At 45.9% G+C, this 27,084-nt stretch overlaps 1 protein-coding gene across 2 annotated transcripts in view; it reads left to right on the top strand.

Annotated features, from left to right (window-relative positions):
- LOC135897977 (trace amine-associated receptor 7e-like) overlaps window positions 1-26,645 on the top strand; it is a 44,435-nt gene extending 17,790 nt beyond the window's left edge. For both annotated transcript variants that reach the window (XM_065426689.2, XM_070530697.1), the window contains exon 2: window positions 22,459-26,645. In XM_065426689.2, the coding sequence (XP_065282761.1) occupies window positions 22,510-23,727 (1,218 nt within the window). In that variant the 5' untranslated portion in view covers window positions 22,459-22,509 and the 3' untranslated portion in view covers window positions 23,728-26,645. The remainder of the gene's footprint in view (window positions 1-22,458) is intronic.
- The last annotated feature ends 439 nt before the right edge of the window (window positions 26,646-27,084 follow it).

Raw genomic sequence — 27,084 nt, 5'->3', positions numbered from 1 at the left:
CTGCGTCTTTCGTAACTGACATATCTGAGAAACTTGAATGTTCGGGTCCAATCCTGGCCCATAATGTGGTGCGTAACGTTCAGGAATAGTTCGCCACCATCCCCAATGGACCCGGCGCTTATATAGGTAACTCGAAACTTGAATCTATCCCGGACAAAAATCCGTATTTTCGATTTGAAAGAATTGTCAAAGGTCCTTATCGTCGAACATTCTGCAATTTCGAAAGCTCCGAAATAAGAATATGTGCCGCTAACTTCAGTGAGTGTTGGGTGTCCCTTTTCTGCATACAAACCAATAGTTAGTGAAGAAAGGCAGAACAAAAAATCGTCCACGTAACGAAATATTTTAAAAATGTTAGTCTGACAAAGGTTGACTGACATGGCGACGTCTAGGCGAGCTAAAAATAAATCACTGAGGAGCGGGGCAAGGCACGAACCAATGCACACTCCGTTTTTCTGCAAATAGATGGTGTCATTCCATGTGATGAACGTAGATGACAAATAAAAGATCAAAAGTTCTAAAAAGTGATCACTAGACATCCCAGCATTATTTTGAAAACGGGTGACGCCAAATTCATCAATTGTCTGCGAAATAGCTGACAGCAGGTCATTGTGCGGAATAGAATAGTAGAGGTCCTTCACGTCGACGGAGAAGAGTTGAAAGCCTCGATCATAGTTGTCCTTTAAAAATTCAATTACTTCATCGGAGTTGCGTATTAACAACGGGTCATTCACGGGTAAAATGGCTAGCTTGGCCTGCAGAAACAGTGCGACAGACTTCTGCCACGTGTCTTTTTCTGAAACAATAACCCTCAACGGGACGTCGGGTTTGTGCGTTTTCGCGCTAAAGAACACCTCTAGGTGATCTCGTTTGCTGCTGGCAATATTTCTTAACACTTTGTCCAAGTTGCATTCCCTGCAAAGTTTCTTAGCCTTAGCTTTTACCTTACTTAAGGACACTGTATCCTGACGCTTAAAAACGGCGGAAATTGCCAGACCAGCTTTTGCGTGAAAATTCCCTTCCGAGAATACACAGAACCCGCCTTCTTTATCTGCCGGTAACACGCAAATCGAATTGTCACGCAGATAGTTAGCTACACGTCTCAACGACATCTTCGGAAGTGCCTGTCTAGAGCGGGAAATGGCCCCTACACCTTCTGAAATAACGCGCGAAACATCCTCTTCCGCCGCGAACTTGGAAATCTGCCTCACCATTGAGAGCATCTCTTCCGGTGGTTTACTAGACTCCACCGCGAACTTAGGTCCCAACGCCAGAACGTTGTGGATGTGTTCTGGTAGGTCCAAGTTTTCCGGCGAGTGAACAGTGTTTCCAGGAGTCGGTCTTCTCCCGGAACAACGGCCACGAAGATCACGCAACTGGCACTGCCACAAGCACTCGGTTTTCTGGTCAGCGAAGCGTAGAAATTTCCGCAGTGTCAGACCCAGCGAAGAAGGCTCCGTAGAAACTTTTAGCTGAGTAGAGAGCACCTGGCGGTAGAGCCGAGCCTGCCTGTGCAACTCGGATTTGAGAATCTTGCAGATTCTGCTGGAATGTACCAGAACCATCCACAACGTTTTGGCGTTGGGACCTAAGTTCGCGGCGGAGTCTAGTAAACCACCGGAAGAGATGCTCTCAATGGTGAGGCAGATTTCCAAGTTCGCGGCGGAAGAGGATGTTTCGCGCGTTATTTCAGAAGGTGTAGGGGCCATTTCCCGCTCTAGACAGGCACTTCCAAAGATGTCGTTGAGACGTGTAGCTAACTATCTGCGTGACAATTCGATTTGCGTGTTACCGGCAGATAAAGAAGGCGGGTTCTGTGTATTCTCGGAAGGGAATTTTCACGCAAAAGCTGGTCTGGCAATTTCCGCCGTTTTTAAGCGTCAGGATACAGTGTCCTTAAGTAAGGTAAAAGCTAAGGCTAAGAAACTTTGCAGGGAATGCAACTTGGACAAAGTGTTAAGAAATATTGCCAGCAGCAAACGAGATCACCTAGAGGTGTTCTTTAGCGCGAAAACGCACAAACCCGACGTCCCGTTGAGGGTTATTGTTTCAGAAAAAGACACGTGGCAGAAGTCTGTCGCACTGTTTCTGCAGGCCAAGCTAGCCATTTTACCCGTGAATGACCCGTTGTTAATACGCAACTCCGATGAAGTAATTGAATTTTTAAAGGACAACTATGATCGAGGCTTTCAACTCTTCTCCGTCGACGTGAAGGACCTCTACTATTCTATTCCGCACAATGACCTGCTGTCAGCTATTTCGCAGACAATTGATGAATTTGGCGTCACCCGTTTTCAAAATAATGCTGGGATGTCTAGTGATCACTTTTTAGAACTTTTGAGCTTTTATTTGTCATCTACGTTCATCACATGGAATGACACCATCTATTTGCAGAAAAACGGAGTGTGCATTGGTTCGTGCCTTGCCCCGCTCCTCAGTGATTTATTTTTAGCTCGCCTAGACGTCGCCATGTCAGTCAACCTTTGTCAGTGAAGAAAGGCGAAACCCTAAGACCTTGAGATGGTGCTTATTTGCCACTGCTTTCACAGCTTTTCTCTTGGTGTGCTGTCACACTAAATTGCAGATAAACCTTGTAACCTAAACAACTTGCCTCATTCCGTTTTACCGAGAAAATAAGATTAACTTCACAATACAGGAGTTTAGTGGGCTGTCTTCCTTAGAAAGAATAATTTATCCTCAGGTGCACGGAAAGGAAGAATAAAAGGAAATAATAGTACTTGCGTGTACATTTGAGCGATAAAGAACACAACAGACATTGGGGATGTGACCTGTTCAAACAACAGTGAACTGCACGACAAATGATTATCACTGTCGGCTGAAAAGTGTAGCCAATGCGATTGCCCACCAAATGCGTATATAAATGACTGTACATCAATACATTCAACTGTTTTGGCAGGCAACCAATTCCATTTTGTAACGGTGCGCGGAAGAACGAGTTTTTTACGCACTCGTTTTACTAGCGTATTCCCTATGTTCCTTTAAATGCCGGGGGCGTGTGGGGCGCCGTGTGATTGACTCGATGTATTTGTTCTTTGTCAATGCCTAGGTTTCCGCGGTAAATCAAAAACATTCTCGTATTTGAGTCTCATTACTCCGTCGTGTCCGTAAAAGTCCATATTTACCTGTTTTAAGAGAATGCTCGGTGAAGTGTGCCAGCTGTACGAATTGTATACGAACCCAATTGCCTTTTTTTGGATGCTTTAAAGTTGTGTTGTCTAATGTTAACTTGACTACGGGGATGTCAAACAACTGAAAAATATTTGAGGACAAGGCGAATAAATGTTTTGTATGCAAGTAACGTTATTTCTAGTGTGGGCCTTCTCAGCGACCTCTTTTAAAAAGGCCAACTGCCGTAAGTGCCGTAAGGCTTTCTTTTCTACGTAGGAGATGTGTTCGTTGCATTTGAAATCAGAGCCGAATATGATACCTAAATACTTAAAGGACGTTACAAAAGAGAGTTTATGGTTATTGATAGCGTAGGCAGATTGTAGGGGAAGTCGTGTAGGTGTTACAGCCATAGCCTCTGTTTTTCTATAGTTTACTTTTATTTGGCATGTTGTGCACCAAGACTGTACTGCTAATATTGCCAAATTTAAGAAGTCCTGGTGACGTTGGGACTTCGAATTTCATGATATAGGATGCATCCGTTTGCAAGTAACCTTATGTTTACTGGAATGTCGTGGAATAAGGCGAATGAAAAGTGGCCCTAGCATGGATCCCTGCGGGATGCCCGGCTTCACTCACTGTGAATCAGAGCTAGTGCCGTCGACAGTAACCCTCTGTTTTCGAAAGGAAAGGTAAGTAACACATCTTCGTAAAGAAACAACTCGACACACACACACACACAGACACACACACACGCACACACACACACACACACACACACACACACACACACACACACACACACACACACACACACACACACACACACACACACACACACACGCACGCACGCACGCACACACACACACACACACACACACACACACACACACACACACACACACACACACACTCACTCTCTCTCTCTCTCTCTCTGACGCTATAATCGTTCGTAAAATAAAATTCCAGCCAATGCTGATGCTGGTCATATCATTAGCGAATGAAATTGGCCAATGACAAATAACCCTTAAGAACGAAAAGCTTTGCGAATTCGGCCTCTGTTTATTACGAGCCGTGCAAAACGTGGTGTTTGTCGGTCGGCACCGCGCTGCAGAATGTCCAGGCTCCAGGAAGCCTGCGACGGCATGCATCGGCAAGAAGGAAGCCGCCCCAGCTTTGGAGCAAAATGACACGCCGCCTCTGCCGGCAGAGGGTCCGACTCCCTCGCGATGAGGAGGCGCCGGCTGGGCAGTGCTTGTTTTTGGAGAGCTTAACGTTCGGTCGCAGTTTAGGTACTCGCCACTTTTTTTTCTTTAACGGCATATATATATATGCCGCTACAAAAAGATCATGTCGATGTGGCCTTGTTTGTCAATTACGTCTGCCATGTCATGAGCGGTTTCCAGCAGTGCTTAAATATAATGTACTCCACAATTTTCGCACATGAGCATTGCAAATAAATGGGCTTGTGCGAGGAAATATTAAATGCGCTGCTCATTTTTGACACTGGTATAATGTTTGCGAACTTCCAGTCACGTGTAAGTTTGCCTAGTGAAAGTGACTTGAAGATAATGCTCAGAAACTTGGAGCACCATTCGGCATATTTGCTGAGAAAAGCGTTTGGTAGGTTGTCAGTTCCTGAAGATTTCTTTGAGTCGAGGTTAAGAAGAACTGAAAGATGCCTTCTAAGATATGTGGATTTGATCCATGGGCAGAATTTCCTCAATGGCATTAAAATACGGCGAATTACCGTCATTATCAGTGAACACAAAGCAAAAAATTACAGACGGTTTGGCTGTGCCAACCACGGAATATCGTGCGAAAGCACATTTTCTTGGATCGAATTAGGGATTGCTAGGACGTTGGTTGACCGTTTTGTGGTTTCACGCTGTACTGGCCAGCGTTGTAGAGCAGCCTGCGTCCTTGCATAATGGGGAAATCATGCGCTCCGCTATACAGTTGAGCTGAGTGAGGTGGGCAGGCTTGTGCGGATATTTATACCCAATACTCACAGAGTACAAAGGTACTTGAGTTTGGGCGAGCAAAGACTTACACGTTATACACACCTTAAGCATGCCTGGTACCTACTGGTAAAATAGCTACAAGCGTGCTCCCGACCTGGTGCTCGGCAACTACGGGTGTTCCAGACTCTTGGAAGGACACCCACTTAATGGGAAGTTGGTGGCATGGGACCGCCGGACTCCTTTTTGAAGAATCTTAGTGTTTTGTTTGCCTTGCTTCTTATACAGCAAGCATGCTGGCCTGAACGAACCTCTAACGAGCAATATATACCTGGAAAGCCGGGTGCCTCGCCAGGGTTCTGCATGCACACGTCTTATAAACCGGTAGGTGTCTGGCGGTGGGCATCGAACCATGCTGCTGGATATCAGCTAGATTTAGAGACGCGCAGACAGAAAGTGCAAAATGTGTTACATGTGAAACAAACTACTCAAAAAAGGTTGCGAGATTAGCATGTGATTTAGTAGAATAAACGAGTATGAATAAAACAGCCGCAATGCGTTTTTTTTTCTGAATGAAGCCATGCGAGGTTGTACGAAAATTCGTGTACTAGCCATGTCTACCGCCTGGTAAACCTCTTATAGCCTGAAATCTTTCGCCTGCGGAAGAACATTCGAATTGCAGTTGGAAATATCTGTATGCGAGCTATGAACCTCCAAAATTACCCTCACACCATTTGCTACACCGAACGAGATTTGTAGGCTATATAGTTTAAAGACAGCTGAAACGGCCATCAAGCATAAAAACGTGTATTTGTATCAGCATGCTTTCCCACTGAACAAACTCAGGCTTGGCAGGTGAACCGTCTCGCATCTTATGACAGTTTGTAAAACAGTAGGTATCGCACAGATGGTGACTTCAATTTATGCACCTGAGTCCGTCGTTCGAAGCCTCATGCACAAAGCGTTGTTTTCCGAGCGAGACATGGCGACACGCTGACGCGTTTTCTTGCTGGATGACCATACATCACGTCAAAATTAAGATTTTTCTCGAGCCCAGATTTCGTGTCTCGCGAAATCGCGGCAACTGGTTACAAGAAGTTAAACGAGTGCAGTTCCAGATTTCTTTCGTCGTAGTGTGAAACTCTACGGCTGTTGGCGCTCGGTCGTTTGACACAAAGTGCGTCTGTTGCTTCTGAGGGTGCTCTGTAAATTGAGCATGCAACCGCTACCACTCTGCTACTTGACTGTAGCCGTGCAGCCATAACGAAGGTGGCCTCTATATCCCGCGCGCCCTAAGGCTCACCGCCGCGGCTCTATCCATTGTCGCACGAGAGGCACGTGTATACTAGTGGCTTTCCCATTTGGCAGCGCATGATTTAAAGAAAACTGTCTCCAATCAGTGTCGCCTCCTGCAGAATATTCATGCGCACACGGGAGAGTTCCGCTCTTGCGCTCTGTATTGACAGGCATAACGAAGGTTTGTACACAGTAATCAGCAAGTGAATAAAATCGCACAGTAATGTTCCGTTGGATAGCTGGCCACTACAGTATACCTGGGAATGTTGCAGCAAAGAAGGCAGCTGGACAAGCGCATGTTAATAACGCCACATATGGTACGCAAGGCAAATTGCGGCACATACTAAGGCAGATCGCAGCGCCTGGTTGCAATGCGACATGATTTGGTCAGAACTCGAAATCTTCAGATTTATTACACATTGACCCATCGCTACAATTTAAAATCCCATCTATATTACATTCAACAAGAGCCTTTGCAACACTCATTCGCCGTCTGCGGCTCGGTACCGCGTGTACAAAACACTTTCTACAGAATATTTCAAGAGATGATAGACCAGAATGCACTTGTGGCCACACGGATGAAGATGTACAGCCTCCTCTGGTAGAATTTCTGCGACACGACACACACAGGCAACGCTCAGCAGATGATTTAGTGGCATTCGATTGCAGGACCTTCAGCCTCAGGAAGATCTTAGGTCCTTGGCCAATATAATCATTGCAAATACGAGCGTTAGTGGCTTTTCACAGATTTCTAGAAGCCAGCAATATTCTGGGAAACTATTTAGCAGTCCATGTTCTTTTTTTTTACCTGACTTTGGCCAATTAAATGCCTGCTTTTGTGTACCTTCATATAAATCTAATTCGTGGTTTCCTGTGTGCATTGATTTTAGTCTAGTTATGTGACCAGACTTTGTGTTTACTTATGTGCGCATATGTGACTGGACTTCGTGTTGTTATGATTTATTCTTTGGTTTTATATCCCCATGTGAGAAGGAGCAGCCGGCGCCAATTAAAGGCGACATCTCCTAAATACCATATAATAAAGAAGTCTGCGAAACATAGAAAAGAAAGGTACTAAACCAATTCACGTATTCACAACATTCTTGCGTAAGTTCTTTTGATTTATCTCCTGTGTTTTACATGCGTGTTGTAAATGTGTCAACTCTTTTATTCGATAAACATACCCACAAAAATAAAACATCCTCAACTGGGCAGACACTTAGCGTCTGCAGTCGTCTGCTGCCCGTACGATCTAGCTGACATATAAAGCAGTGGTGAACTCAAGAATTTGACGGAAACCCGTCTGGTCGGGAATACACATGACAACAGTTAAAAGCGGACACCAACCACGAAATTTTATAAAAGGAAAGACGTTTAGGCTTTCGTACAACAACCTTGTTCACTATGAATTTGTAGACGGAAATGGTCCGGTTATGTAGGCTTCAAGATGTGACCTAGACAACGTGTGTACACGTGGAGAAAGTTGCCGTCATTGCGATTAAGTGTGTGGTCTTGATTGTCAGGGATTCAAGGAAAAGCCGAGAAGTCCAGTTCTTTTGTTTTGCCATTACCTTTACGTTGTCCCAGTCTATTTCATGGCGAGCTGTTTCTGCGTGTTCGGAGAGAGCATTAGAAGATACGTTCTTCTTTCTTACGTCGTACATGTGCTGCTTCACATGTACGGTGGCGAGAAAAGCATATGTCGCCTTGAAGAAGACATGTCCACTTGTCGAAACGTTGGCTCCTGCATTCACCTTGTTCACGTTTTCCTCATCGTCTTGAATTTCCATCTCCCGCATTCCCCGTCTTTTCTCCTGATATGCTGCTTCAGTATTTGTTGGAAATTACCTGCCCTGCCGATGTAACTTCGATCGCAGTCTGCGTATGGGATGCGGTAGATAACGCCTGGAAATTTTCCTTTAGGTATCTTGTCATTAATGTTTACTAGGGAGGGTCTTAACTTTTTTGTTGGCACATGCGCTACTTGTGCACTGTAGGGGCGTAGAACATGCGCCAAGTGCTCGCTGATCCCAGGAACATACGGCACAGGAGCACGGCTCTTGGAAGGCGCGCTGCCGGTGCGCGCAGGAAGTGCTAGCAGACGTTCCACGGAACGCGCAAGCGAGTCAGAGTGGCCGCTTCCAGAGAGATCTCAATGCACGTGCTGTATGTGACATCTTCCGGTTTCTTGCAGATCTTGTTCGCGCGCTTCACAAGCGAGGCAACTACAGACTTCTTGTGGGAGGCAGAGTTCACAGAATTGAAATGCAAATAGCGACCTGTGTGGGTACTCTTCCTGCACACGCTGAACGACAAGCTATTTCGTTCGCGCTTGACGAGGACGTCGAGGAAAGGAAGCTGGCCGTACTGCTCCTCCCCTACGGTAAATATGATTGCCGAATTCATGCCATTCAAGTGTTCTGAGAACACTGTCAGTGCCTCCTTCTTGACCACGCTCAAGCAATCGTCTACGTATCGTGGAAAGGTTTTGGGCGCAGGGCTGAACGAGCTAAGTGCGCGTTGTTCAAGCCATTCCATCGTAAGGTCTGCTGCCGTAACCGATACGACAACCCTCATTGCTGTCCCGTGTACTTACCTGTAAAAGGAGCCCTCGAATGTGAAGTATATCGACGCATGCGTCTCAGCCCTCGAAACGGACGCCAGTTTGCCTGAGCATACTCCTACTGACGTCCAGGATTTGAGGCGGCTCCTGAGGTTTTGCCTTGAACACATGTTTGTGTTCTCGAGGCAAAACTGGAGAAGGAGCATTGAGTGACGAATACGTCATGGAGCCCACCTTCTTTTTTCTCTTTCTCGCGTTTTTGCCGAGTGGCGCACTTCCGGTGATGGTCTCTTGCGCGAGCTGTTGCGTTTGTCTCGTTTCGCGCAGCAGACGATTTTACGCGCTCTGCACGAGATCACCTGATTAGCGGCACAAGTCAATGCCATAATCACGAGCACTGAGGCAGACGCAGGAGGATGAAAGAGCGCGATCGCGGCGCTGGAACACGGTAGAAAAATTTGGAGGACGCTTAAGCTTCGCCTTTAAGAGTGGAATGCGATATCATTCAAAGATCCCTGACTGCTTCTCATGCTTCCCGGAAACTGGAGCGCATGTAACCGTAATGTTTACTGGGAAACACTGGCCGCGAACGCAATGAACGAAGGCGGGCTTTGTGGTAGAAGCGCGGCCTCTTACGTGGGCCGCGATGCGACGGAGGCGAGCGCCAGCTGGAGGTATTGCAAGGAACAGGACGCACCGTTCCATGGCCCCCAAGACACCCATCGAGCCGGTGCGCGCAAATGGCGGACGCCGCGGCCGGTCCGTGTGTATGAAGGAGTTTCTTTGAGTATTCGCGTAATAGAATTATGTTTTCTCGCATAGCCAAATTACAATCCAAGAGATATCATGTCTGTAGGTTGTTTGTAAGTCGTAGTTTACTATTTTTTACGTATTTTAGCTTGAGAAATTCAATTAGCGAAGTAAATTCCTTGCGTCACCTGGAGGGCCTGATTATGGGTGGTTCTAAAATTTTTTTTGCCAAAACGACGTTTTCTGCGACACGGGCCTTAATGCTATCTCGTTAAAATGACATAGTTTCGTTCTCTGCGTGCGCGACTGCACGATGTAGGAACAAGCAAGCGAAACGAATATATATCTCTCTTGTTACGGTGCGAAGTAAAGCAAAAACACGCAGATATTCGGTTTGTATGTTTTATTATTACAGTTATTCACCTATTGAGGCAACATATTAAAGAAGTAACTGACGTTGCCTTGAATAATTATCGAAGTCACGTGTCACCATGACTGACATCACAGCACTACCATGTACGTGGGCGCACTTGTGCGATGGGCGTCCACTCTCCGGCGGGGAGAGCGGCGCCTGAAAGCAGGAGGGTAAAGGGCGTTTGGTGTGAAATTTAAGCTCTTTCCGTGGCGCGTAGAGTTTCAATACTTAGCAGACACGATCTTTAGCAAGGTGTGAGACCGGACTAGTGGGTATTCATCATCATCATCATCAGCATGTTTTCTGTCCACTGCAGGACGAAGGCCTCTCCCTGCGATCTCCAATTACCCCTGTCCTGCATCAAACGATTCCAACTAGCGCCCGCGAATTTCCTAACTTCATCGCTCCACGTTGTCTTCTACCGTCCTCGACTGCGTTTCCATTCTCTTGGTGCCCATTCTGTCCCCCTAATGGTCCAGTGGTTATCTAACCGGTGCATTACATGACCTGCCCAGCTCCATTTTTTTCTCTTAATGTCAATTAGAATATCAGCTATACCCCTTTGTTCTCTGATCCAAACCGCTCTCTTTCTGTCTCTTAACTTTATGCCTAGCAATTTTCGTTCCACCGCTCTCTGCGCGGTCCTTAAATTGTTCTCAAGCTTCTTTGTCAGTATCCAAGTCTCTGCCCCATATGTGAGCACCGGTAAAATGCATTGATTGTGCACCTTCCTTTTCAATGATAATGGTAAGCTTCCAGTCAGGAGCTGACAATCTATGCCGTATGGGATCCAACCCATTTTTATTCTTCTGTGAATTTCCTTCTCATGATCAGCGTTCCCTGTGATTAATTGACCTATAGTCGGATACAACTTTAGAAAAAAGGGGAGGCCCCGCCCAGATATGACCGAAGCGGCGAAGTCACCGGCCATCCGGCGCATGACGTCGGTCCAGAATGCGCGCCCATTGGTGCACCCGCCTCGGAGGAGTAAACGCCCCCTTTTTTCTAAAGTTGTATCCGACTATAGGTAAACGTACTTCTTCACAGACTCTAGAGGCTGACTGGCGATCTTGAACTCTTGTTCCCCGTGCCCGGCTATTCATCATTATCTTTGACTTCTGCATATTAATCTTCAACCCCACTCTCACACTTTCTCTGTTAAGGTCCTCAATCATTAGTTGTAATTCGCCGGCATTGTTGCTGAATAGAACAATGTCATCGCTAAACCGAAGGTTGCTGAGATATTCGCCGTCGATCCAAGCTTACTCTTAAGCCTTCCCAGTTTAATAGCTTGAATACTTCTTCCAAGCACGCAGTGAATAGCATTGGAGACATTGTGTTTCCCTGTCTGACGCCTTTCTTTACAGGTATCTTCCTGCTTTTCTTGTGTAGAGTTAAGGTAGCTGTGGAACCTCTGTAGATATTTTCCAAGGTATTTACGCAAGCGGTCTGTACTGCTTGATTACGTAATGCCTTTATGACTGCTGGTATCGCTACTGAATGAAATGCCTTTTCGTAATCTATGAAAGCCATATAGAGAGGCTTATTGTACTCTGCGGATTTCTTGATAACCTGGTTAATGACATGGTTGTGATCCATTGTAGAGTATCCCTTCCTGAAGCCAGCCTGTTCCCTTGGTTGACTAAACTCCGGAGTTGCCCTTATTCTATCGGATATTATTTTGGTAAATATTTTATGTAATACTGGGAGTAAGCTACTGGGCCCATATTTTTTCAATTATTTAACGTCTCCATTTTTGTGGATTAGTATAATGTTTGCATTCTTTCAGTTTTCTGGGACCCTTGCAGTCGATAGACACTTCGTATAACGAGCCCGAAGTTTTCCAAGCATTATGTCTCCTCCGTCTTTGATTAAATCGACGGTTATTCCATCTTCTCCTGTCGCTCTTCCTCGTTTAATGTCTTGCAAGGCCCTTGTAACGTTATCGCTAGTTATAGGAGGAGTTTCTGTATCCTGTTCATTACTGTTTCTAATTGAGGTATCCTGACTCCTCTGGGTACTGTAACCTGGCTCCTCTTGGTATTACATAGTGATATAACCAGCGCGAGAGTTGACACGGACGACAAAAAGGAGTGACAAGCGCTTGTCCTTGTCGCTTCTTTTGGTGCTCCGTGTCAACTCTAGGGCCGGTTATATAATTACAATCTTTAGCGCGCATTGTATGCACTACGCTTGTCAGCTCAAAATGATCACACCTGGTGACGGGTCCTTTAAGACAACAGTGCGCGCTCTTCGAACCAGCGAGCGGTACCTGCGCGCCCCGGCAGCAGGCCTCATGCGTTGCCGCACGCTTTGCAGCCACGATGTACAATAAATGAAAAGGGGGAGGTGGCCTCACTGTGATGATTAGCGAGGGATGGATGTGTGGCACACGTTTGCATGCGAATGCGGTGACCTAGCCGCAGCAGGATCATTTATTCGGTTGAAGCCTCGTGGCTGGGAGCGCTTCGAAAAGGGAGAGAGAGAAAAACATATTTTGCGCAAAATTCTATTCAACGCTTGCATATGATCATCAAGGCTTCGAGAGCGTGGAAACTCGCGCAGTGGTGCACCTTCTTGCAATGCAACGTTCTTCAAGGCGCTGTCCGTGCCGTGTGTTTACTTAGGCCATGGCGCTTGTCCGCGGCGATCATCCTCGCATGTGGCCCGTGGACGGCGCCGGATCGATGCGACCGCAGCACCAGTTGTGAAAATAGACGAAGAGCGCGTGTAGCAGTTGGACAGCGGCGTTTTTATTGGCGTATGGATTTTTCTGTCGTCCTTTCCTCGTCTTATTTTAGGAACTGAGCAGGCGTACACCCCGTCACTTGTTCAACCCTCTGGCTAACTGGAAGCTTTTAACGGATCGCTGTGGCTCTTTCTGAAAGCGAGTCAAAATGGAGCCGTCGCCTTAAGTTTTCAGTTCCGGTGAATGAAGCAGCCGAATGGCTTTCGAACATTTTCTTTTTTTTTTTCGCCGGGGTTGCGGAATAGGCGGCGCAAACACTCTTGTTCGCTTGTCTCATGTTGGCAGGAAATATTGCTTTTCTTTCTTTCCAGTGCGATGTTCGTCCTTTTTATTTTTACTTGCCGACGAATTTACCTCACTGTATGGTACAATCAGGGTAACAAACCTGATTTCTGATTGTAGGCGCTGTAATATATTCTTTGCTGTTGGAGAAGTTCGCTATAGCAAAAAGGAGATGTTGCGGAAGAGAAGTAGGGGGGGGGGGGGGCGTGCAAATGCTATACCGCTACTGTTGCCGTTTGGCCACCTGCCGTCTTAGATCGTGTTAGTTAATCTATGACAATTACATTTGCTGCGCGGATTAGCCACTGGGCAACATCAAGGGTAACGGTAAGCGTTACATTTATTGTTAATGAACTCAAATTGACCATTGTTCATGAATAGAATAGCAGGCTAAACTTTGAACAGAAACTCTTGGTTCACATGAAAAGCGGTAACAAACGGCGAGACATTGCAATGCCTTTGCGAGGTCTGGCAATTGTCCATGTAGCACGTTGCGTGCATATACCAATATTCGAGCTTGTACGTGTTGCTTCATTTGTAATCCTTGACATATGCTGCACAGCATAACATATACACAGCTACCCACCAAAGAGAGTTCGTCACTATTGCGAAAGTCAATATATAGCGAAATTAAGCGTACAGCAAATTCAGAAGGGTGTAGGATTATGCTTGTTAGTAAAACGTGACTTATATATGGTTTTGATAGAGAGTGCAACAAAAACAGAAAGGACAGAAGTCCCCTCTGCTTTTGTTGCACTGTCTATCAACACGGTAAGCGGTACTAGATAACCGTTATAATTTCCTGTCGAAAGGCCCAAAACGGGCGCATGCCTTACATTTCGTTTTTAGGTGACATTGATGATTAATACTGACGCTGTCTTCAGTGATAGATTACACTTCTGTAACAGCCAGAATGGACGAGCGCACGCTTCGTGTGCTTCAAGAACGCGAATATGCGAACCAGGTCCCAGCAATGGCGTGTATTTTGATAACGCCTAATTTAGGCTATAGTTAATTCGATATTAATGAAAGAGGTATACATTGTACATACGAATGTGAACGATTATGGAACCTTCATCTTTTGCGTACTTCTTCCGCGGAAAAAGAACAACCCATATGCAATTGACATTGATTGGTCCGCAGTTCTGGCACCAAATTCAACAAGTTGGACTTTCATTTTCTTTGTCACTGGGTCATCTTTCTTGGCTTAAGAAATGCAGAGAGTTTTGATAGAACATTCTGCTTTAGCGCCCCTAAAAGAAATCTGTGTTTTGCCTTTGTGTGAGGTTTAAGGCCGTGAAAAGTGCTTCCATTGACTAGGCTTAACGAGATTGCTGTAGACGCTGCGTTGAGCCTGTAGGCGTATGATTTAGCCTTTAAAAGGGTTGCGAAACAACTGCGCCACTCGATGTATACGCCTTTCACGTAGCTTGAGTATACGTACCGTTTAGCCCCGCTACTTTGCGCATTGCACGGCCAACTGCCGCGCATGCGACTGAGCGTAATTGCCCCGCTTATCGCTAAATGGCGGTGAGTCCTTGGTCAGTACGTGTGCGGCTGCGATCAAAGGGACCGCAGAAGGAAGGGTCTCACTCACCGCCCGCTCGATACCGTCTCCCCTGCCTCATGCCTGTCTGCGCCGCACGGCGGCCTTGCGTTTCTGGTTTCTGGTGTTCCAATCGGAAGTGCGTGGCGTTCTCTTGGCGGCCCCGTGCTTATAATAACATATTATCATTGGCTGCGACAAACATTCGTAAATAATGCAGCCACGACTTCGTTCAGTGTTGGCTGAAAGCTAGCCGACCCGGGACGTTTGCAACGAGGAAGCCTTGTTGCTTTCATATTTATGCACAGATGTCGTTCACTTATCACCGAGTTGTTAGCGGGACGTCTGTTGTGATGATAACCATAAAGGCCGCGCTGACCGAATTGGCTATTACGAAATGTCGATTATAAGGTTGATATAAATATAGCGGAGGTTTACCTACCTCAATCTGTTCTTGCGCTGAGAAATTTTTGGGTTTTCTCCTGCATTAGTCGACAGTATGCACTTGCTGTTTGACAGAGAGTAAAGAATTACTATAGGGACGTAATGATTGTAAGGTAAACATTGCAACACTTAGCCTGCGGAACACTTTCAGCCATGAGGAAGAGGTAATGTTCGGGACTCATACATCGCTCACGTACCTACATAGTATGCAGCATAAGTATCCTATATCCTGGTTTATGAGTGTCGCGACAATATTTAGATTTCCAGGCGGCCACACGAGTTGGCCATGGGCGAAAGTGCCCATGCATTGCAATTTAGGTGGCCTCGAAGAAACCGAAGTAGTCAGACTAAATCGGTAGTCAACTACGATGTCCCATAACAGTTACTTCTGGTCGTTCAGATCGATCGATCAATCGATCTGAACGACCGGAAGAGTCATTCAATCTTCCTGATCATCGACATCAAGGCCACCTATAGCGTCACGCTATTTCATTCTGATTTTAGTCTAACCTCTTTGCGGCAAATTTACGTAACCGCCGACGAAAGCGTGGGAGAGGACCCGCAACGTGTTTTGAGCAGTGCGATCAAACTTTCTCCTCGTTTACAGGAGGTCCATTTTGTTTAGTTTTAAAGCAAATAGCATTGCCTACCGTGGCAGGTTCTCTTTATCTTACCGGATAACGAGCGAGGAGCATGCAGAGAGAAAGATGCCCTCGGTGGGGCCGAGCCAGCGAAGTGAAGTAGGTCACCAGGAGAGGGGGGTTGCGCAGGCGTCTCCGAGTGGTCCGAGCGGCGCTGACGTCAAGTCCGCGTCACACAGAAGATGCATGGGCGAGGAGAGTGGTGCCGGGCTCTCCTATTGGTACTCTGGCTCAAATGTGTTTGATACGTTTGAGTACTTCAAATACGTTTAAAGGAGAAGAATCAGAATGTCACCAATCAACTTTCATCGAGGAGTCATTCAAAGACGCAAACTGCTTTCTGTCTCCTTTGTAATTGTGTGAATGCTCGTTTTAGTTGCATTTGTTGCGTACATAGACTGCAGAGACGTAAAATCGCCTTGTGTGTACAAAAGGAGCTCCAGAAGCGAAAACGAGAAACAGCACTATACTTAGGGTATAGGTAGGGTAATATTAATCACGGCGCGAAACGCGTCATTTTGAGCTTTCCGCGCAATGTCTTCAAGCTGGAAAATCTCAGTGGTTTGTTATATTGATGAAAGATGTCGCCACCCGTCCACCTTGATTGGTTCGAAAACTGCTGTAATAGGTGAAAGGACGCCAGAGAAAAGAATGCGAAGTGCCTGTGAGTTAACAGCCGCTTGAATTGAAGAAGCGAAAATCCGCTTAGTCGTTTTTTGGAGAGTGCATATCGTAGTGTTGGTACACTGAAGCGGCATCGCAAATATTTGTTTTGTTTCTGCGTTTTACTAACTAGTCTTAGGCAGAATATAAGCACGGTATGTTTAAATTTAATTGTGATAAAGTTATCTGAGTAGGATTCTCAGAGAGGGGTAAAACGCACGAAGAAGTACCCCAAGAGGCCTAAAATTAATTTTACGGAGCTCATTCTAACTTGCATAAATGTATTATCCTCTTGCTTAGGATGGTCCGCACGGACAAGCGGAATAGATCCAGGGCTTCGTGGGTTGAAAATTACATGAAAAAGAAAAGCACTTGAAGTCGTTTCAGAGCGAACTCACTACATTCATGTGACGCCGAAAGCTTTTGGTGTAACGAAAGATGCTCTGCCGAGGCGCGCACGAAGACCTAATGAGTGCAGGTTCCAAATGCTTTATAAAAAAAAAAACGCTCGCATGTAAACGACGCGTGCTTCCAGACACACAAGAAGGAGGGCTCGTCGACCATATTTTGAGCATGGAGAGTTCCTTGTTTGGCCTGACTTCAAGGCCAACTGGGGGTGATGGTCAAAAACCTTATGATGCCTAACCAGCCTGGCTCTTCTGCCCAAAAACCCCAGAGTATTGGACACCCTCATTCCCCCTTAAGGAAGCAGAAATTGAGAAGCAAAGCTCAAGAAAGGGAATGAGAAAGCATACACTCAGTTTCTGAACCCATGCCAAACAGTCTTCTACTAGGGACGACGTTCGAGTCAATGGATACTGGCGATGCTTATTTTGCAAGAAGTTATGGAGCAAGACCAGGCACGTACCCAGGATTTTTTTCAGGGGGGGCCCACCACCTCCATCATCATCATCATCATCATCATCATCATCATCCTCCTCCTCCTCCTGTTTTATGTCCACTGCAGGACGAAGGCCTCTCCCTGCGATCTCCAATTACACCTGTCCTGCGCCAACCGATTCCAACTAGCGCCCGCGAATTTCCTAATTTCATCGCTCCACCTAGTGTTTTGTCGTCCTCGATTGCGTTTCCCTTCTCTTGGTACCCATTCTGTAACCGTAACGGTCCAACGGTTATCTAACCGGCGCATTACACGACTCTCCCAGCTACATTTTTTCCTCTTGATGTCAATTAGAATATCGTCTATACCCGTTCGCTCTCTGATCCAAACCACTCTCTTTCTCTCTTAACGTTATGCCTAGCAATCTTCGTTCGATCGCTCCTTGCGTGGTCCTTAACTTGCTCTCAAGTCTCTGCCCCATATGCACTGGCAAAATGCACTGGGAAATGCACTGGCAAATGCATTGGCACTGGACATATTGCACTGGCAAAATGCACTGATTGCACACCTTACTCTTCAATAATAATGGTAAGCTTCCAGTCAGGAGCTGGCAATGTCTGCCGTATGCGATCCAATCTATTCTTATTCTTCTGTGAATTTCCTTCTCATGATCAGGCTTCCCTCTGATTAATTGACCTAGGTAAACGTACTCCTTCACAGTCTCTAGTGGCCGACTGGCCATCCTGATCTCTTGTTCCTTTGCCCGGCTATTTATCATTATCTTCATCTTCTACATAATAATATTCAACCCCACTCTTACACTCTCTCTGTTAAGGTATCCAATCATTTGTTGTAACTCGTCTGCATTGTTGTTGAATAGAACAATGTCATCGGCAAACCGAAGGTTGCTGAGATATTTGCCGTCGATCTTTACTCCTAAGCCTTCCCAGTTTAATAGCTTGAATTCTTCTAAGCACTCAGAAAACAGCTTTGGAGAAATTGTGTCTCCCTGTCTTACCCCTTTCTCTATAGGTGTCTCCATGCTTTTCTTGTGTAAAATTAAGGTAGCTGTAGAACCTCTGTAGATATTCTAACGCGAAAGACGAGTCAGTAAGACGAGAAACTATTTACAAATTATATTTACAACAACGATTGCAGCGCTGACCGGTTAGATTCACAGCGCGAGCCCAGTTCGTTCTTCCTCCTCTTTTCTGGAGTGATGGCGCCGACGCGCCTCATTCAAACAAACAAATACCTCATGCATGTAGCAATATTTTCCAAGCTTTTTACGTAAGCGTTCTGTACTCCTTGATTAGGTAGTGCCTCTACGATTGCTCTACTCTACTGATTATCTCTACTGATTATTTCTACTGAATAAAATGCCTTTTCGTAATCTATATAAGCCACATAGAGAGGCTTATTGTACTCTGCAGATTTGACGATAACCTGATTGATGACATGCATGTGATCTATTGTAAAGTATCTCTTCCTGAAGCCAGCCTGTTCCCTTGGTTGACAAAATCCAGTGTTAACCTTATTCTATTGGAGATTATTTTGGTAAATATTTTATATAATACTGGGAGCAAGCTAATGGTCCCATAATTGTTCAATTCTTTAACGTCTCCTTTTTTGTGTGGATTAGTATAATGTCTGCATTCTTCCAGTTTTCTGGGATCCTTGCAGTCGACAGACACTTCGTATAAAGAGCCGCCAGTTTTCCGAGCATTATGTCTCCTCCATCTTTGATTAAATCGACTGTTATTCCACCTTATCCTCCCGCTCTTCATCGTTTCATGTCTTGCAGGGCCCTTCTGACCTCATAGCTAGTTATAGGAGAGTTTCTGTATCCTGTTCATTACTGTTTCTAAGTGAACTATCGTGACTCCTCTGGGTACTGTATACAGGTCAACTTAGAATTTTTCCGCTGCTTTTACTATATCTTTGAGATTGCTGATGATATTATCCTTCTCATCTTTTAGTGCATACATCATGGTCTGTCCTATGCCAGGTTTTGTTTTTACGGATTTCAGGTTGCGTTCATTTTTTACGGCTTCTTCAGTCCTTCTCATGTTATAGTTTCGAATATCAGTTATTTTCGCCTTGTTGATCAGTTTTGAAAGTTCCGCGAATTGCGTAACGCTGTTCGGCCGCCAGTCCCATACAATCGCGTAGAGCGCAGGACTCTGCGATTCTAGACGTACTGCGCTCACTGCGAAATGTTAGAAAGACACCCACATAAGCACAGCAGAGAAGTGGCTACGTGAGGCGGTTCGACCGATAACTGTAGAAGCGTCATTCAAAACAAGTAATTGTTCTCCACTTCCGGCGGCCTTTTCTCTACTTCCTTTTTAAATAAAAAGATGTTGATCCATAAATTTCTCATAAACAACGGTTAACTTTTTTATGATTCGCTTTTGTTTGAAGTTCGGTTGTTCCCTTGGCTCTCTTCCTTAGTAGATCGCTTAATTTCTCAACTCCCTGCGATTTTTGTTTCCAGTTGCCAATTTTGCACGAAAAGTGCTGTACAGTTAGGGAAAAACAGACGAGGTAACGGGCGACAGTCATCTTGCTTGTGGGTTTAAGGGTTATTGCAGGGTTTCATGATGGACGCTCTTTCACGTTATTTTATTTCCCACCTTATCTAACACATATCACGTGTATATGGTTCCGGGCATCTGCCAGCGTCGCGGCGAGCCGTAACTCAAGGAAACAATGAAGCAAAGGGATAAGTTAAACGCAATTGGCGTTTTCTCCGGCCGCAACTCGTTCCATGAGAGTACAGACCAGCTGAGCAACAGCCGCATCCCTCTCCTGGCCCCAGGATCAGCCTAAACAAAGAAGGTTGAACTAACAAAAGCAACAGCTATTCGCGTGACGGTTGAATAGATGGTGACAACTGAACGCATCTCGAGTTAATCGCTCTGGTGCAGAATCTACGAGAAAACTGTCTTTCACATTACAAGAGATGGCGATAACTACCGTCATCTAAAAGGAGTGAAAAAGGCCGCATAATGCTGACCGATGAACAGCTGCGAAGTCTCAACTTTGATCTGGCGGCGCTTTAGGAATGTAGGCGGAGTGGTGGCGTGGGTGAGGAGGGGGGGGGGGGGGGGTATGCCATTTGATTTCGGGGGGGGCCCGGGCCCCCCCGGGCCCCCCCCTGGGTACGTGCCTGAGCAAGACAGTAGCGAGCTCTTAGTGGATTCAATGCACCAATCCTGCGTGGGCGTCCACGGAGTCTACTACAAGTATGTGGCTAGCAGGTAAAGGCGTTTTCTATTTTCGAGGAGGTTGACTTATTTTGCCCCTGGGATTGGGGGCAAAACGAGTCATTTTTTTTTCCTTTTACAAAATAATTATTGTTAAGTAGTTCTGCTAACTTGAATACCTTACTTTTGTCTGGCCAACAAGGAACGGGCCCAACGAAGGTTCTTATTGGCGTTTCACCTTTTTCGATAAAACCAAGAAATCAGCGCCAACTTGATTTTTTTACGCACTTTTTACACTAACACAGAAAATTGGGTGAGAGGTGTTCCGCATTCATCCTCGAAAGAATCAGTGCGTCGCAAGGCTGAGGATAAAGAAATGAAGCAACGGGACAAATGCACAATTCACATAAAAATATTGCGCTGCGTACGACGGCATTCATGTGCTTGAGGACCGACTATATGTGCTCAACTACACACAAAAAATAAAATACTAAAACTATCTATGGCTGTGCATTAAAGTGCACAGCGACAATTAAAGTTAAATCGCTGTGCAAAAAAAAAAAAAACATTACTGTGAGTGAACGCTGTGCTTGCAATATAGCGTGTTTGGACGAGCGTGTTTCTTCAAGGAATGGCCATGTTTCTTTTTTTTTTTACTGAAGAGGGGGGGGGGGGACCTTATGATGGCTTATGTATGCCCGCGTGTTTTTCTACATGTGATATGCCTCGCTACCTCATTTGTTAATACAGCTAAAAGGCATCAGACACTGTCGCCAACAGTTTGCTCGCAAGGAGAGGGGTGGGCTGAGGGTACGACAATGTCGAGAAAGAAGAAACGCAGGGAAGCACGGAAAAAGCGTGCACTAAGGTGGCGCGGATCACAATCAATGATCATTGCATAAGTGCCCTAGGGAAGAATTGAGCAAATAGCGCGTTCGTAGCCTTCACAGCAGACGTCCGTTAAGACTATCGCGCTGGGACCTTTGCTCAGATAGCAGGCTATTGCTTGGTCCATAAATTATTGCACAAAAGGGTATACCCTTTTCGCACAATAATGCACAGACAGAAAGAAAGCGCGCAACGGTATCGTTGGCTTTCGCAGGTAGGGCAGTTGGCCACCACAATCAGGTATGAATTCTGAATGTGTAAACGCGATGCCTAACCAGACAGCTCGACGCCGTGCTTCGCTCACATTGTAATAGCTGACGATTGACCGGAAGGTCAGGCGCCAGGAAACTTGTAAGCCATGTGATTTGACCACGACAGTGGCCATACATAGTACATAGGTTCCGTTTAAGAGAATGGACATGGCACCGAGGCTTTTTTAATGACACGTTAACATACAATGGCCTTAAGAATAAGAATATACATGATTTTTAAGCAGGTTAACTGTTTTGATCACAGAATGCTTAGCTGTAGCAGCCCTCGGCTACCTCTTTCTGTTTGGACTTGTTTTCCTTACCTACGTAACGAGCAATGCTGCTCGTGTTCTTGGTGAGATACAGGGCGCCAGATATAATTAGTGCGTTATGCTTTCCCTCAGTGAAGATGTGCCTAATTTCTGTGGAATATTAGTGGCGAGTAACACCCACGCTGTTTTTAAGGATTTATCTGCCCTCAGCTTATGTTTAATGGTTGTGGAAGTGAAGGTATTCGTCATTTAGTTCTAAGCATTGGTTCATTGAACGTAATTTCATAATTTTAATTCACATGACATACCCTGAAGTTGCATATTAAATGCACTATTTTTAAGGATTTATCTGCCCTCAGCTCATTTTTAATGGTTGTGGAAGTGAAGGTATTCGTCATTCAGTTCTAAGCATTGGTTCATGGAACGTAATTTCATAATTTTAATTCACATGACATACCCTGAAGCTGCATATTCAATGTGAATGAGAGAAATAGACGTAATTTTTGCATATTTCCTGTGAAACGGAGAATGAGTGCTTTTTATTTTGCCTCGCTCTCGCAGTTCCCAGCTGCGCCAACCACTTGGCGACGTTCCTGTGCGGACGTGGGTTTGATGGGCGCATCTTCTGCCTCACTGTTCCTGGAGCTGCTGAAACGGGTTCCACAGCAGCCATCGCATCAGCAGCAGAACAGCCTTCCGTCGGTCACGTACACGGCACCAGTCTTCCCGAATCCGGCCGCAGAGAACTCCAGTTCACGAGCCGGCGAAGAACCTGTGTTGGTATGGATGCCATACCAGCACAACGCCCTGACGAGCCTCGTCCTCTACGGTGTACTGGCTGTTCTCGGCACCACGCTCAACATATTCCAGATTTCATCGCTCTTCATCCAGGAGAACTTGAGGCGAAAGGGCAATGTGCTGCTCGCGAACCTTGCCCTCGCCAACCTGCTCGTGTCATCTGTCGGCTTCCCGGTGACCATCGTGGCTATTCTGGCCGGCAGCCAGGGCAGCTTAATCACCTGTCGCTGGCAGTGGTACCCCGCGCTGTTGGGCTTCTACACCACTGTGTTCACTTTCCTGTTCATCGCGGCCGAAAACTACGTGCGCAGTTGTCGCCAGGACCGGGACGTCTACTCGTCCGTGTGCGGCGCAAAGCTGGTCGTCTTCCTGATGATGGCAGCCTGGACGATCGCAATCTCGCTGGTTCTCGTCGTCACCTTGGTCACAGGTGGCCTAGATGTCTGCGAACGAGACATGCGCGAAAGTAAAATGTTCGTGGCGCTGTGCGTGCCCTTCGCGCTCACCGCCGCGGTGTTCGCCAAGGCTATGCATGAGCAACGGGACTATACGTACAATCTGGAGCTGCGAAACTGCCTGGCCACTCGCGAGGAGATACTCCAGCGAACCCTTCTACGTACCAATGCAATTGCGTACGCCCTGTTCCTTCTTTTGTGGCTTCCTTTCCTGCTGACGGTCATCATCAGCCCGTCTATGCGGAGCTCCAGTCCAGGCACCTCTGCTGTCGAGACGCTTTTCTTCACCGCCCAATGCTTTAGCTGTATTTGCGGCTGCGTGTACGCATTCACGCACGACGCATTCCGCCAGGGCTTTCTCTATTTGGTCCACTACTTCTGCTGCAAGAGCCACCCCGAGTTTAGCAAACCACCAATCGGTGACGACAAGGCAACCAGCTCGATCAGGGTGCATGTGGGCATGGATTCTCGCGTCGGAGAGCGCAGGCATCGCTACGGCAAGGCTGCAACCATGGGGCTACTCAGTTTTGCTGGAGCAGACACCTGCAGGAGTCGCGTAGAGGAGGACTTTCTCTGACGCGCACGTCCGCTGCTGCCCCACGACGCGCATTAGGGTGGCATTTCCTGGCTCAAACAGCGGCTCGTGGCGTGTCACTTGGGTGCTCGGTGTGTCGCCCCGTTTCAGGGAACAATCTCGTTCAGACTTCTGGTCTGGTGCAGGTTCGTGCTTTTCTCCTACGGGCCACACCGACACCAACCCTCGTCTGCGGACCCAGCCATCTCACGTGCCCATTAAATCCTGGAACATTCCATCGATAGGCAGTACGACTGGGCCATTCGGCACGAGGTATAGGGGTTGCATGGTACACCAGTAGGCTCATACATGCAAGAGCACTGCTCGTCCATTGATTCCCAGGCCGTCACTATACGCTGCGACAGGGGCAACCGACGCGTGAGGCGGGCCGAAGTTCATCCGACGCTCGCTGCTAGCGCCGGCGTGAAGAGGCTGGCTGCAGACTGGAAGATAGAAAGCGAGCGATTTTTGAAGAAGGATCGACTCGGAACACGAGGCTCGCCTTCTGCGGCCACACGCCTGTTGATAGAGGCTGAATTAGTGCGTCAAACTACGGTGCGCCTTCGCGATGTGCCGCGAGAAATGCACAACATTCTAGCTATAGAGGGAGCAATTTACGCTTGCAATAGTGAGAGTTGTTGTTGAGGGGCAGCGAGCCAAATAAAAAGCAGTACTCAGGTATCGAGTGTACAGTTCACATTTTTTTTTTGTCTGTGGTATAAGTCAACATCTATACTTCCATAACACTTTAATAACTGGTAATTTATGCTCCTTACAGGCAGCATTGGCAATATTGCACACTCGAAATATGCACGTGATTTGTCACAGATAAATGTTTATGTGGAAGGGCTAATAGATCGCAAAAGAAAATCTAAACAAATCTTTTAAATTCTTGAGGAGCTGTAGGCGTAATGGAGTCCGGATGGTCAAGTACTATTGATTCTAACCTAATCCCTTTTGCGGAAATGATTGCTCTTCTATCAATAAAACAACAAGAAAATGCTAGGCCAATGCAATGGCAACGTAGGACGGGCGATAGCTTCTGACGCAGTTAGGCAGTGTAATTTTTTCTGTGGCTCATGTTTCACCACCACTTTGTTAAATTCACGTGTTAAACAGGGCCTTACACAGCACGTCGCATGTCAGAGGGCATGATAGCCTGCGAAGAAGCAGAAGGTGAACTGGAGGTGTGGACTAGGCGTTGAGGAAAGCTAGTTTGTCTTGTGCCAGCAAGACTGAGAGAGGGAAAGAGTTACACGTTGCGAGCTACACGCTTGCCACTGTGATTGAAGATATGTAGGGTAAAATTGGTTACTACCAAATAAGAACATTACTAACAGCCTTTCTTGAAATAGTCTGTCGTTGGGACGTCACGGGCAAACACTGTGACGCCGGATCCTCACAGAGCTCTATAACGACTAGAAAGGGATGGCAGCTGTTAATCGTCTAATGCGCTGAACGAAATTGAGTATGGCTACTAAAGCAGGACAACACACCAGACAGGACAACAACACGATGTCCTCTCGCGTTAGTAGCTGTACTCAGCTTCACTCAGCACATTAACACAAACTAGACCAAATTCGTCGCTTTGCTCGATGGTAAATGACAGTCTGCAGGCCTGACTAGGCGAGAGATGACTGTAATGCCATCATTTTGTCTGGAAAAGGAGATAAAGCTGTGTTCTTACGTGCTTAATCACTTTCTATATTCTAACAAATTCTCCAGGATGTCTTAACAATGGGATTTCACGGCCAAAATGAGAAATTTGCCATTGATATTGTGTGAGCAACAGATCCCCTTACTCACTGCAGAATATGTAGACATCAGCTTTAACGCACTCTTTGCCATCGAAATGCTTTACAGTTGGAGGTTCAAGAAGTTCCTGAAAACTTGTGCATAGGTTCTTCAGAAAGGCACTATACGGAAATAAATCACGCTGTTTCCTTTCCTTTTCCGACTATGATGACCACAGCGTAGAATTCACGTCTAGTTATCGTGCCGCGAAGACTATGGCCAAATTCTTCATCACATCGCTATGTAGATAGTGCAGCTTCAATGCGATACTACTCTTCAAATCTTCCCGTCGTTTATACAACGATCATGTAAGCTCTCCCTCTCTATCTTTCTCTCTCCCTATTTTTTGACGCTCTTGATTGACCGGTCCCTATGCACAAAAGTAGGAAGCGAGCATTTTGCTAACGTGCGCTGTACAGCTTAAAACAGTGTCGACACGCTTTCTTTTCTTTCCAAACTGTGGATAACTTAAACACGTTAAAATTTTCTTTTCAGTTTTCTTATTTTTTATTTTTATCATACAGCAGTATTCCTTCTAGGTGCCATCATGAGAGTTACCAGATCAATAAGAAGGTTTGTTCATTGGCATTGCCTTTTTCAAATTTGTTTCTGAAACTCCACCGAGCATCCTGTATGACTTAGGCGCTTTTTTTTTCTCGGCTATTCATGTTTGAGAGGAAAAAGACGAGAAAATGGCGATTTGGTCCGGGTACAACAGTTGGAAAATAAAAGTTTTTCTGCTTAAATTGTTACGGGTGCAGGGAAGTGCCGTTATTACGAAAATAAAAAGTCGGGACGTTTTTTCACCATACAGCTATACATGGACACACGTTTACAGCTTCGCCATTTTCTAGGCATAATAATGCCTCCCTCAAATACAAGTCTGGGACGCTGCATGGGGATTTGGAAAGCTGTTTAGAGCGGTTCTTTTGCATGTGATTAGTGCTTTTGTGTTTATTGAATGTGTTTATTGGTGTTTGAAAGTGTGTTTATTGAAAAAAAAAGGATTCCCAGCGTACAACGCATATGGCACCTTCCCCATAACTATTTGCCACGGGACGGTAGCCAACCATCTCTGGTATTTGAAGAGTATCGAACCATCCCACTTCGGGCTTTGCACTCTCCCTCTACATACGGCAGGAAATCAGCCGTGATTAGATGACGGTTAAACGCGACAACCAATATGGCTTGGAAACAGAGCATATTGTTTGTGAAGATCATAAACTATAGCAATAAATCGTTTTTGCTATTGAAACTCCTTGTTTGTTTTATCTCCTGAATATGGGGCACCCGAATACGAATTCTCTTCTTACATTACGGGAAGAGCTCAACCTTAACAATGGATGGAACACTGTGAAACATGTATGTATGTATGTATGTATGTATGTATGTATGTATGTATGTATGTATGTATGTATGTATGTATGTATGTATGTATGTATGTATGTACGTACGTACGTACGTATGTATCAAAATTAGGAACTGGGCGAGTTGGCGTGCATCCATTGTGGTTTTCACACAGACTGGAGATGATTGCAAGCAAGATTGTGTTGACGTCGTGTTTAG

The sequence above is a fragment of the Dermacentor albipictus genome, chromosome 1 (assembly GCF_038994185.2).
Source record: "Dermacentor albipictus isolate Rhodes 1998 colony chromosome 1, USDA_Dalb.pri_finalv2, whole genome shotgun sequence".
In the NCBI taxonomy this organism is placed as follows: domain Eukaryota; kingdom Metazoa; phylum Arthropoda; class Arachnida; order Ixodida; family Ixodidae; genus Dermacentor; species Dermacentor albipictus.
The sequence above is the reverse complement of the archived record's forward strand: the minus strand, read 5'-3'. Positions and strand labels throughout refer to the sequence as shown.